General features: G+C 42.2%; 1 protein-coding gene across 1 annotated transcript in view; it reads right to left on the bottom strand.

Annotated features, from left to right (window-relative positions):
* The window catches only part of PGM5 (phosphoglucomutase 5), a 168,894-nt gene that overhangs the window by 24,624 nt on the left and 131,020 nt on the right, over positions 1–13,250 (bottom strand). Inside the window, exon 10 of the mRNA XM_054583054.1 lies at positions 11,927–12,061. Within this exon, the coding sequence (XP_054439029.1) occupies positions 11,927–12,061 (135 nt within the window). The remainder of the gene's footprint in view (positions 1–11,926; positions 12,062–13,250) is intronic.

The raw sequence follows: 13,250 nt of genomic DNA on the forward strand, positions 1-13,250 counted from the left end.
CACTTCTCCAAAGAGGATATATATACATGGCCAATGAACATATGAAAAGATGTTCAACAACACTAATCAACAGAGAAATGCAAATTAAAACCAAAATGAGGTATCACCACGTGAGTGTCAGAATGTCTCTTATCAGTAAATCAACAAACATGTGCAGGCGAGGATGCAGAGAAAAGGGAACACTTGCGCACTGTTCATGACAAAGCAGACTGGTGCAGCCACCCTGGAAGCAGTATGGAGACACCTCAAAAACTATAAATGGAACTGCCTATGACCCAGCCATTCCGCTTCTGGGAATATATCTGAAGAAACCTGAAACACTAATTTGAAAGAATATGTGCACCCCTATGTTCATTGCAGAATTATTTACAATAGTCAAGATTTGGAAGCAGACCAACTGCCCATCAGTAGATGAGTGGATAATAAAGCTGCAGTACATGTACACAATGGAATACACAACTGAAAAGGAAGAAATCCTACCTTTTGCAACAGCATGTATGGACCTGGAGAGCATTATGCTAAGTGAATAAGCCAGTCAGAGAGAGACAAGTACCATATGATTTCACTTAAACATGGAATCTAATAAACAAAATAAACTAACAAGCAAAATAGAAACAGACTCATATATACAGAGTTCAGACTGACAGCTGTCCGAGGGGAGGGGGTTTGGGGGCTGGCTGGAAAAGGTGAAGGGATTAAGGGAAAAAACCTCATAGCACAGACAGCAGTATGATGATACCTAGATGTAAAGAGGTGTGAGGGCAAGTAGAAGAGGGCAAAGGGGGAATAAATGGTGATGGAAGGAGACTTGCCTTGGGGTAGCAAACACACAATACAATATACAGACGATGGATTATAGAATTATACACCTGAAACTTATATAATTTTATTAACCAATGTCACCCCAATAAACTCAGTTAAAAAAAGAACTTTACTTCCTCCCTGGGTTATTTTGAATCTCTTAGCTTGATTAGTACAACTGTGTGAAGAAAATAGTCTAACACTACAGAGTTGATATTGAGGTAGGATTTCTATGGAGATGCAAAATGAATCTGATTTCCTTTTTGTTAGTTGTTCTGAGAAGCAGAAAAAGGTCTTTAAAGGTCTTGGGACATTTTTTTCTGGGTTATTCTCTGCACTTTCTGTAATTTTCCAAAAGAAGGGCAGAATAGCAGGAGCCAGTCACTCCTATAAATGCTTCCGAGCAGTTTGGCATTAGAAGGATTTTTCTGGTCTGAGAGAAAGTCAATCTAGTTAAGCAGAGGTAGAAATAAGGATCCCAAAGGCTCTCTCATAGCAGGAACTCTCAAACTTGAATGTACACACAGGTCACCTGAAGATCTTGTTAAAATGAATGCAGGATCTGATTCAGCAGGTCTGGGGTGGGGACTGAGATTCTGCATTTCTAAAAAGCAACCAGGTGATGCTAACATTGCCAGTCCAAGAATGGACCTACAAGGGCAGTTGAGAAGTTCCAACATAGACCATATGACTAGTGTTATGGGTTAAATTGTGTCTCACTGCACCGCCCCCCCACCTCATTCATATATTGAAGTTCTAACCCTCAGTACCTTAGAATGTGACTTTTGAAGATAAGGTCTTTACAGAGACAATCACGTTAAAATGAGGTCACTAGGGTGGGCCCTAATCCGTTACAACCGATATCCTTATAAGAAGAAGAAATTCGAACACAGGCACACATAGAGGGGAGATGATGTAAAGAGATATAAGGAGAAGATGGTCATCTATAAACCAGAAGAGAGGTCTGGAACACATCATTCGCTCATGACCCTTAAAAGGAATCCACTCTGCCAACACCTTGATCGTGGACTTTCATCCTCCAGTAATTGTGAGACATTAAGTTTCTCTTTGCACCACCCAGTCTATGATACTTAGTTACATAAGCTCTAGCAAACTAATACAGCTAGCAAAACGTATTTACTATCTGACTCTTTACAGAAAAAAAAAACTTGCTAACACCTACTCCATGGGACTAATATTTTGCATTTAGCACTTTGAAGCCAGCAAGCACATGCCTGACTCAAAACCAGCCAAAGAGACTCCAGAAGTCTTCAGTGAGCCTACCCTTTTTCTCACAGCAACTTTAGTTTTTAAATCTTTTCGGGGAAATGAGCTGGAAACAACAAACCAATTGCAGATTACCTTCAATAAAATAAATGTATTGAACAACCCCATCTCAGTCTCTCTTGCTTCAAGCCAGGAAGGGAGAACGTTGGTTCTATGAGCTCCACAGATGTAAGGATTCTGAAGGATGGGAGGAGTGAGAGAAGGAGAGCAAACTGGAGAGACAGAGACTTTCAACTTTGGTTTGGAACCTTTTGTATGGTATATATAAAACAGCATGCCACAGGGGCCTGGCCCCCTCCGGTAAGACCAGAGGCATCACCGCTGCCGGTTCCCTGGCACGTCTCGCATAGATCCAGTTGGGTCTCAGAGAATGTAAAGGGGGAAGATAAGACAAGACAGGTTAATTATATTATAAAACAAATTGCTAATTATCTGAGACTCTTTGATCCTCATGTAATCAGAAAACTAATCTACATTGCTATTAATAAGAACAATAATATTATTGAGAATTTTTCATGTGCCACGCATATTCCAAAATCCTTTATAGGAACTACCTCATTTACCCATCATAACAATCCTATGAAATTATATGTATTTTACTCTCCCTTTTATTTGACTGATAAAGTACAGAAATTAAAGCTTACAGAAATTAAGTTGTCCAAGGTGCAGAGCTGAAAATGGCAGAACTGGGACTCAGGCTCAAAGATGTATAATTCCGAAGCCTCATCTTTGAACAGCGGGCCGTTTCACCTCAATGCTATATGACAAAATGAAATCTTGGTACCCCAGGAAATTTTACTCACCTGTCTTTTCGTTCTGTATTAAGCATGTCTTTTATTATGATGAGTTGACAGTTAGGGACCTTGCTACCACTGGGAGGGACTGTCCCTTCCAAGGTGAGCTAATCTCTAGAGAGAGCAAATAGCTTCCCTGGGAGCACACCTTCTCTATGCAGACCAACCAATCCAAAGCCCAAACACCAACCACGCCCTTTACTGGACTCCGACACTCAGACCGCTGTCCGCCAGCTCCAATCACCCCAAGGCCAGGTATCAGACATAGGGACCAGGGACTGTTCCTATGTCCCAGAGCCTGCTGAAACTATTCAAACTAGCCAATCCCGGACCCTCTTCCCCGCCTCACCCGTCACAGTAAAAGCTGGCGGCCACATTTTCCCCCTGCTCCTGCCTCATGACTGACCCTGGTGCTTCCCTGTGTGGCCCTCTGTGGCACGGGTGTGTCCCCTCTTCTCGGGAACAGTGAGCAACAAGCTGCCTTTTCAATGGCAGTCATTTCCTAATCTGTTGTCCTCTCCTTACTTGAATAATAAAACCTGCATTTTAAATGCTCTCATAGCCTTATTTATCTCCCAGCCCCGTATCATTAAGTTTGTAGTACACAGGCTACCACCTACCAAACAATGCTTCACACGATGATTTCTACCAGCAAAAATGCTCGTAAAGGACACCAAATTTCATAAACTTTCATAGCTTTCCCTCCTGCCCTCAGGCATTGTGGTATTGAAATGCTATTGTGCTAGAGTTTGTCACACCTCCCAGCTTTCCTGGGAGGCAAAAACAAAGGATGGGGAACTTCCTCACCTGTGACTTGAACAGGGTTTCTCACTCCAGGATTGGGGCGTCAAACTTGAAGCCACCCAAGAGCAGACAGGAGAGCCACCGCGGTACCATTCCTCCCCTCAACTGCCTGGGGCCCTGGGTTCCCCATGGGAAAACCGCCCCACCCCGGCCGGAGCCCAGGCCACTCCTTCTCCTTGGCGCTGCTTGGGTACACGGCACAGTCAGGGCTTTTCTTCTGAAGATCACAGACCATCTCCAGATTCACCATCAGCACTCATTTGCCAACATACACTCTAATTTATGAGCAAAGCAAACGATTTGCTATCCGTCAGCGGCACTGCTTCAAAGCAATCTGACTCTCCACCAGCTGATGAGCTGGTGTGTCTTTCTGCTGAAAGGCATGGAAATCTGGAGCAAAGAGGATGCTGGGAAAGTCAGATTATGCTGGCCACAGCTTGTCAAACCCATTCATCTGATGAGAGAAGTTATGGCCAATGACCCTCTGTACTTATGTGACCAAGGCAAATTCATTCATGCTCCCTTTTCAGGCTGAGTAAACAAGATCTAGCAAGGCTCTGATTTGTGGACTTAAACAGGGCCAGGTTAACCAGTAGCCGGTTAAGCACATGCTTTGGGCACAGCAACGCAGAAGCACCAGAATAAATAGCATCATAAGGGCAATTGACATTTTGTAAGATTTTCATACATTTATTCTTAAAGCTAGTTTTGTTTTTATTTTGAATTAACATGTGAGGAAGCGGGGAGGGGAAATAAAATTTTTTCAGCACTTCAGGTCTCTATACTGTAATCCAAAGCCAGGATTAAGGCACAACTTTTAGCCCTTCTGCCTCCTAAGGCCACTAGGTTCTTGGGACAAATTGGCACTGACACGATAATCTTCCAAGATTTGACATAAAGTTCTCTTTCGAATATACTTCCAAAAAGGGGGATTTGAGACGGGCCCTTTCTGTGGGATTGACATGAGTAGTTTATAGTGCCAATCATTGTCATGAAGGCACATCCTTCCCCTATGTCCTAGAAAGTCCACAGTGTGGGTCGGCAAGGCGAGTCCCTGACCCAACCAGGATACACTCAGTACCTTGAAGTGTGTCTGATCCCAGCAGAGGCCAAAGGAAAGTGTCATTGTCACCAAAACCCAAAGCAGCCCTGGACTGTGAGAGCCACTAGCCCCCCGTGAAACACCTGCCAAGTTCCCAGCTCAAGGGAGTTTTCCACACTCCTTCAGATTTATCCCAGGAACGGTTCTCAGTTTCAGAGAAAACCATCCATCTGTCATAATAGAGCCTGAGTCCAGATTTCAATATCTAAGCAAGGCACAGAAGGACTGTTGGCTCTGTTTTGTTTTTCCAGGGCTTAATTTACCTAAACGAGTAAAAACATAAAAAATCTGTACATCTTTGCTTCTTTCTCAACTTTAATTCAGCTCCCAGTGACTGACTGGTGAAAACGCAGCTGTACTAAATTCCTTCCTACACCACTAGAGGGAAATCTAACCTACCTGACCACTACTTGTTTCTTAAAAAAAGAATAATAATAATAATCACAGAACCAAAATTTTAAGGCTTGAGATATCATCTTGTTTCATCCTTCCCACCCTTGGCCATATTTAAAAATCATCTGAATCTATGTGGTCATAGAGACTTCTAGAAAAGCACAAACCAGCCATCTTAATTGGGTAGATGCCCTCACAGTTAAAATTGTTCTAATAGTCGATCTGAATCCCTTCCAGTTCAGCTTGAGTTTATTTATTGAAATTGCATATTCATTAGTTGTAGAGAACAGCTGGTAATCTTTCTCTGCCTCATTATTCCTTAAATTCCTGAAGACCTCCAGGCAAGGCCCCTCTCCCATGCCAAACGGGCGGCTATTAACTTGGCCACAGCATTTACATCCCAACTTTTTAACCACGTGTTTCTTTTTAAATTCTCTCTACATCACTCCACCCTCCCTGATATTCCCAAATTACAGCAATACAGATCAAACTCTAAGAAGTAAAATAAAGTGTTTCCTCATGTTTTTCCTTGCGTATATGACTATTAGTACATCCTTGTACAGGGTTTTTAAAAAAAAATAACAACATAATGTTTTATATATATATATATTTATCTAGTATTATTCCAAAACTATGTGTGTATATATGTATATCCGTATGTGTGTGCACATGTATATGTATATGTACTTATACATACAATTTTTCATCTTGTCATGAAAATTGAATGTCTAAATGAATGTCCTTTTGTATGTCACTTCTGAATTCTATTCTGTTTCTAACTCTTCCACATTACATTATTTCAATTTCTAATTTTATTCTCCAAGTCACTTCAAGATCTCCTAATAACTATAAAACATAACCAATATGCATTCAGAATACTATTCTTTTAATCATTTTTAAAAGTCTACTCATTGCTAATTCATATCAAGAGAGAGAAAACTGGTTGTTTTCAAAACACATTCACCCACATTTATAAAGTATGGTATAATAAAAAATATATTGAACCTTTGTCTCTGGTTCCTGGCACAGAGCTCCCGAGATCCTTTAAATTTCCTGAGCGATAGGAGTGTCTTTTGTTATTCATAATAAGACACTCTCACCCACACCTAAGTTTGTGCGCGAGGTAGCTCCGGGTGGACCTCTACGTTGATGGCTGTACGACGAGGACTACGGCCAGAGGAACCAACCAGGTGTAAGGGGTTGGAACTTTCTGCCCCCACCCAACCTTCCAGGAGGAGAGAAGGGCTGGAGGTAGAGTTCAGTCACCAATGGCCGATGACTTAATTACCCATTCGTACATAATGAAACCTTTATAAAAACTCCTAAACAACAGGGCTCAGATTGCTTCTGAGCTGATGAGCATGTCCAGGTGCTGGGGCAGTGGTGTGCCAGAGAGGGCATGGAAGCTCTAGTCACCTTTCCCCACACCTTGCCCTATGCATATCTTCCATTTGGCTGTTCCTGAGTTGCATCCTTGAGAAGCCACTGGATGATGTCAGCAGAGCAAAGAGGTGATCTAATATGTCTTAAAAAAATCACTCTGGTTGCTGTGCTGAGATGAGTGTGGATAGGAAATGGGCAAGAGTGGAAGCAGGAGGTGAGAGAGGGTCAGACCCTGGTTGTGTTTTGAAGGTCATGTCAGTAGAATTTGCTGTTGAATATGGGATACGAGAGAATAAAAAGGAGTCATGGATGAAGCCTAGGTTTTGGGCCAAACAAACTAAAAGGATGGAGCTGCCATTTACTGAGATGAGGAAGATTTGAAAGAAGCAGAGTGTTTTGGGGAAGTGGGGGTGTGGTGAGGATAAAGGGAGGCTGGCAGGAGTTCAATTTTGCATATGTCAGGTTAAAGATGCCTCAAGACATTCATGTGGAGTTCAATGCGCAACTGGAAATGTGAGTCTATAGGACAGCAGCCCATGCATGCAGCGGCACTAAAAACAGGTGTTGCCCTTTCTACGATTTTAAAGAATTCAAGGTCCTGCTACTAGGGCTTCACAGTTCACATAACTCTTTGCTATTCAAAGTATGACCCCTAGACCAGCAACACAATAACACCGGAGCACTCGTTGGAAACGCAGACTCTCTGGCCTTCCTCAGACTCGAGTCGGAATCATCATTTTAACAAGATCCCCATGTGATTAATATACACATTAAAATTTAAAGGCACTTCTCTGATTTGAATTGCCTGGGAGGCTCTTTAAAATTATAGGCTCCAACCCAGAACAATGGAGGTACAATGTCTGGGAGTGGGGCGCAGGCCTGTGTGTTTTTATCTGGCCACCCAGGTCATTCTGATGTGCAGTCTGGGTTAGAACCACTGATCTAACTCCTCGCTCCTGTCATGTTCCCTCTGCACTACTAGGTCTAGATGCTAGTGCCCCTGGAAACCCTTCTTTGAAGAGATGTGCAAATCTAAGATAGCACAAAGGCACGTAACTAGAGTAACCATATATCCTTGCTTACGGGATGGCCTCGGTGTAATTATTTGTGCCCCTTTCTCTTCCAAAAGTATCCTGATTTAGATGAGAAATGATATGTTCTCCCAACATAGCACAGAATGGCTCTGTACTTTATATCTCTGAATTATAAAGCCCTAATAAGAACAGGTAGAGCAAAATGACAGAAGGCCTTTGCCTTGACAGATGAATCCAATGCATAGGGACTCCTTGTGCTTAGATATTAGTCCTTACAGACTTCTAGGTACAGCTTATCAGACATACATACATACATTCCCTCAGTTGGGAGAAAGGTTGGGGATATGGGGCTCCTTCCAGGGGTTGGGGTGGGGTGGGATGCAGTTCAAGTACTTAAGCCCGCTGTCAATTAGCCAGAAGGTGGTTATCAGTCTGTGATTATCCCAGCCCTTAACAAAAACTTTTCCTTCCTTTTCCTTTAAGATCTTTTATCGTTCATTAGCTACTCCACCCCACAGGCTGAAAAGGACAGGAAAGAAGGTGAATAAAAAGTTATTTTAGCAGCCCTGCTCATACACCTTGTGGGAAAGAAAACAATAACTACTGGGCTGTTTCTGGTTACCTGTGAATTTAAATCCCCTTGGTTCATCCCTGTTTCCAAATTATCACAGCTGGTTTGAGGGCTCATTGAAGGCCTACTGATTGCCAGTAAAATTAAATTGCGAATTTTTTTGGAAAAGGAATTATTCCTGTGCAGAGTGAAATAGTCAGATACTGATGAAGCCATTTGAGGGGAATTTTCCAGTCCTCTTGCTAAATTACTTGCATGGAGGTGAGCATTGTGTTAAGAGTGGGTAGAGCATTAAAAAATAACTGTTAAATTGGACTGAGATTGTCAATGGAATCTCTGCAGACCACAGAGGTCCTTTAATGGGCACCTGAGTGCAAGCGCCAGTGTCGAGGGTGGAGGTCAAGGCTATTTCCTCTCTGCTCTCTGAACTGCCAATCAGAACAAGCCGAAAAGGTGGGAGAGGTTTCTCTGTGACAGAGAAAGCAACACAAGCTGGTGTTTCCCTGCCAGACCTGGAATCAGTATTAACACTAGCAGCTTGGGGAGAATGCCTTATCTTTGCTCTCTGTTAACAGTTAACCAAAGGCTTTTCCTTCCAGCACTCTCCTAAGGAACAAGTAGTTTGTTGGTCCTGGAAAGCGATGCTGTTAGGAGGCCCCAAATGGTCAAACTTACCAGTAAATGCCTAGGGTACAGGTCAGCAGGTGGGCCTGATGAGAGAATCTTCTCCTTTTCCTTAGGGGTTTAGAGGTAAAGTTTAAAAATCTTACTCTCTTTTCCGGAACCGGAAAAGGGGAACCGGAAAACCAGAAGATGAAAAATTGTAAGACCCACCTAGCCAGGTCTGAGAAAACACTTGCAGTGATTAGAATGGGAGAGAATATCAGCAATCAGAAGCACAATATCAGCAGAAGGATTCCCCAGTCATTCAAGACATGCAGTAATGGTGACTTCACTCATGGATTGAAGTACATATACTGAGCCAGAGGGGAAAATTTTCCCTTCTATGCTTCTTGACTTCTTGTGGCTGGACTAATAATAAAATTGAAAAAGACCAGATAAATAGGAGAGAAACAAATTTAATACGTGCACACAGAAGATCATAAATAATATTCAGAGCAATGATGAACCAGCCCACCTTTTTATATTTTTTTAGACAAAGAAACAATAAATTTGTGAAGATTTGACAGGACAAAGAAACTTAATTCTGGAGGCTTATTTGTAAGGAATCTAAACAGAAAAGTGCCTGGATGATAAATTAGTAAAAATTAAGTTTATTTACACAGCCTTCTGAGCTCTAGATTCCTTACCTCTAGCATTAAGGGTGGCTCTCTGCACCCTGCCCCCCTCCACCAGGAGCAAGGAGGATACCTTTCACAGGGGAGAAATATTTCCTGCCTTCAAGGAGATAAGGGAGGCTCAATGTGCCCTTTTTACATGGACTGCTGGTCAAGTCACCTTAACTCAAAGTAATTAATCTGCCATAGTGGGATATTTGGGGGCAGCCTGCCCTGGACCCTGACAATAGCTAACTTATGACCCTCTAACAACAAGTCCATGGTGGTTTTTGGCTTCAAAGGAAGCCTTAAAAAGAAAGTGGCACCACTCAGCTTTTGTAGTCCATCTCAGAGAGAGATTGGTAGGAGAGCAATTTGCCACCCCAAAATGTGTCTCTTTGGTCTAAGAATTATTTTAGGCTGATTATTTTTAAGAAACTGCAGACATAGGAAAAGCTCTAAAAACTGAGTAGAACTTACCCTTGAGTAAGAGACATGTATAAAGGAAATCTCCACTTGTAAGGGTGTCTCCCTGACTTTACCAGGAAGAGGGGATGACCTTAACTCTGGAAACTCATATCAACGAGAGGCAAGGACTTAACTCTGCATAATAACCTCACCCTTGTTTACTGGGCTTTTCCTTGTAAACTTCCATACTCACTTCCCACCCTCAAAATCTTCTTTTGTCTTATAAGCTGGCAACATTATTTAAGGCAGGGGCTTCTGTCATTTCAGAGGGTTACTCAGTTTTCCCAGGCCTATCCCACATATATAGGACGTATATCTATTATTAAACTTTAATTTGTTTTTCTCCTGCTCATCTGTGTCATATCAATTTTATTGTTAGACCAAACAGAAGAACATAGAAGGGTAGAGAAAAATGTATATAAGATTGTTTTCATACATGTCTAATGGCCTAGATATTATATAGCTACTTCTACAGTCAGTGCGGAAGGTAAATAAAAATAAGCAAATATCATAACAACTTACTTTGTGCAAACAGGGAAAAGAATGTTGAGAAAAAATTGTCTTGAGTCAGGGTGAGTCAGAGTTGGCAAGGCCAGGAATATCTTTCCTCACCCTGTACGTAGCTGTGGATACTCAGGTCTTTGCTTTTAATCTTGCTTCCCAAACATGAAATATAGCTGAGAGTTTTAGACAGATAGATAGGGTAAGCCTCCAATTTTTGCATTATGTTGTACTATCTTGGGTGAAATGTACTCACTAACAAATTTTGTTGGCAGAGCGAGGTCCATCACTGCATGGGAAGCCTGTGATCCTGAGCGGGAAGGGCCAAGGACATGATGTTGGCCTTGTGCTCTGCCCCTTCATGCTCTGGGTGACCCTGATAACAGCTGTCAGCCTCCTAGGCCTCTACTTCCCCACCTGGAATAATTTTACTCAATACAGATCTTCTAGTTATAGGTCAGGTGTAAGGATCCAGGGTACCATTTTTCCCAAGTTCTTTGAGACTCTCCAAAGAAAAATACCATGGGAAAAAATCCACTAAAGTACTGACAAAGAAAGAAAACTTTCCCTGGCACCTCTTCCTTCTATAATTGTGACAAATTATAACTGGAAATGCTGAGCAACTGTAAAGTGAGAAGCAGTGACTTCTTCTTTACCTCTCTATTTCACAACAGAAGCATTGCAGATGGAGCCAATGTTTTCATCTCAAGAGATCATCAAAGACCCTGCTTCAAAACCCACGTTGAAGTAAAGATCAAGAGGGCGGGGGCAGCCAGCAATGTAGTTAGAAGGACCCAACATTATAGTGAGTCTTTTCTGGTATTAATTAATGTTTCCTGGAGCTTTAGCAAATATGGGAGTGAGGGGACCTATGCTTCTGCTATTTATTATTTTTCCGAATGAGTTCTTAATTAGTGCCATTGTTGACAACATAAGGGGGCTTTGCCAAACACTGGCTGGCCTCGCCTTGTTGGTGTCTTCTCTTGACTCTAAACTCAGGGCAGCCATAGTCCCTCCTCTCCTGCCAGGCTCTGCAGCAGTCGCAGAGAGGAAAGCCAGAGTAGCATCTATATTGGCACTTCAAGCCCATGGTCCAACACAGAATTTTCCAAACACCTGAAGACTCATAATTTACATGAGCATAGTCAAGGCTCTGAGCAGTGCGGCCAGTTTGATTCTGACTCAAAATTTCTTTATCAATACAAGGTACCTCTTCTTGATGCCACCCCAGTTAACAAAATTCAGAGCAGTCAAGAGAGACAAGTTGTTTGGGAAGTGCTAGCCTAAAGTCACCATAGATGCTAGAGAACAATTTTTCTGTTCCAAACAATGCAAGGAATAAATTAATTTTGCATGGAGTCACTCTAAGTCTGTCCTTCAGCTGGAAGTGTCAATATGGAATTTACTTTCCAAAAAATAAAATCACTCCTACTAAAGGCATACAGGAGCTCCCAGAATTTGCTGGAAGCAATGAAACACACAGTGCTGGGAACACAGCTCTGTTTTGGTACCTGAGGCTCCTGGTCATGACCGCTGGGATCCCTCTCGTAGCTCTCTGCATACAGTCTGATGGTGGCCCGCATGCCACTGGAGGAACTGAGCCGGAAAATGAGCCGTGAAGCATCTGAGAAAATGATCCTCAGGCCCTGGGACCAAGAACATTCGGAATGAATGAGTGAACAGATGAATACACAGGCAAAAACAATTAATATCTACTTTAGATATCAGCATGTTATTATGAACTAAAGATACTCAGAATCATGACAACTTATAATTGGCTCTCGACACTCACCCAAGCAAAACCATGAGGTGAACCTAGAGGCTACTTAAGGTTATGCATTAATCTCTTTATTCTATTTCTGTTGCCTTGTGGTTAATGCTAGGGGAGGGTCAGGAGCAAAACTGTGAACAGATGCTCAAGTTTTTCTGGTCTTGTGACGTGGGTGGAGGTAATAAGATGAAAAGATATTAATGTCCCTGTGGCCACAGTTCATCCCTTATAAACCTAGGTGCAATGGAGGTAGGCAATTTATCTATTACAGTAAGACAAATTGTCCATGTTAAGGTTACTCCATGTGATGTTAGGCTTTGCTTTGAGTTCATCTTCTCTTTGTTTCTTTCCTTGTTCTCACATTCCTCTGGTAGAAGGGACCCTACAATGAAGTGCTCAGGGCTAGAGCCTCTGCTGGGTTCTGGAGAGAACCTGGGGACATCCCTATCCTCTTGGCTCTCTCCTTCCTTCTTACTTGCAAGACCTGGCCACGAGGGTGGGGCGGGCACAGCACTGTGGCTGAACCTCCGTGTTGCTCAGCAATTAATTTGTTTTGGGATCAAAATATCCTCATTCTTCGTGCAATTCTTATTGGAGACAGGGATATTTAAAAAATATGACTGTAAAATCATACTGTGACTTCTGTTGAAGGACATTTGTTTTCTTAAGTCAACTGATAAAGTCATTGTTATAAATAAGCATGTCAGCAAGAGCCAGAGGAAAGAGGACAAACAAAATAGTATGCCTGGTCACTTGTTACTTCAGAAAAAGAAGAAATCTTAGGTGACTTTGGTGTGAGGCATTTTCCATAAGAAATTTACCCTTGAAATTTCTCTGGTCTCAGATCCTGTTTGTTAAGCATAAGTCATTATTGAAAATATCTCATACTGGCCATATAGATCTCTTACCCACCCCACCCCACCTCATTCTGGTCACATCTACTGGGGCACTATGACTCCATGTGAGTTTTCCTGCTTTCTAAGTCTTACAGGCACATTTTGTTCTAGGCCCTAAAAAAAGCCTTAGTCTCTGTCGAAGTGGTTCAAGTCTGCCACAGTCTGTGC

This window comes from Pteronotus mesoamericanus, unplaced genomic scaffold (assembly GCF_021234165.1).
Source record: "Pteronotus mesoamericanus isolate MK-2021 breed Mesoamerican mustached bat unplaced genomic scaffold, CSHL_Meso_final contig_73, whole genome shotgun sequence".
NCBI classification, from domain to species: domain Eukaryota; kingdom Metazoa; phylum Chordata; class Mammalia; order Chiroptera; family Mormoopidae; genus Pteronotus; species Pteronotus mesoamericanus.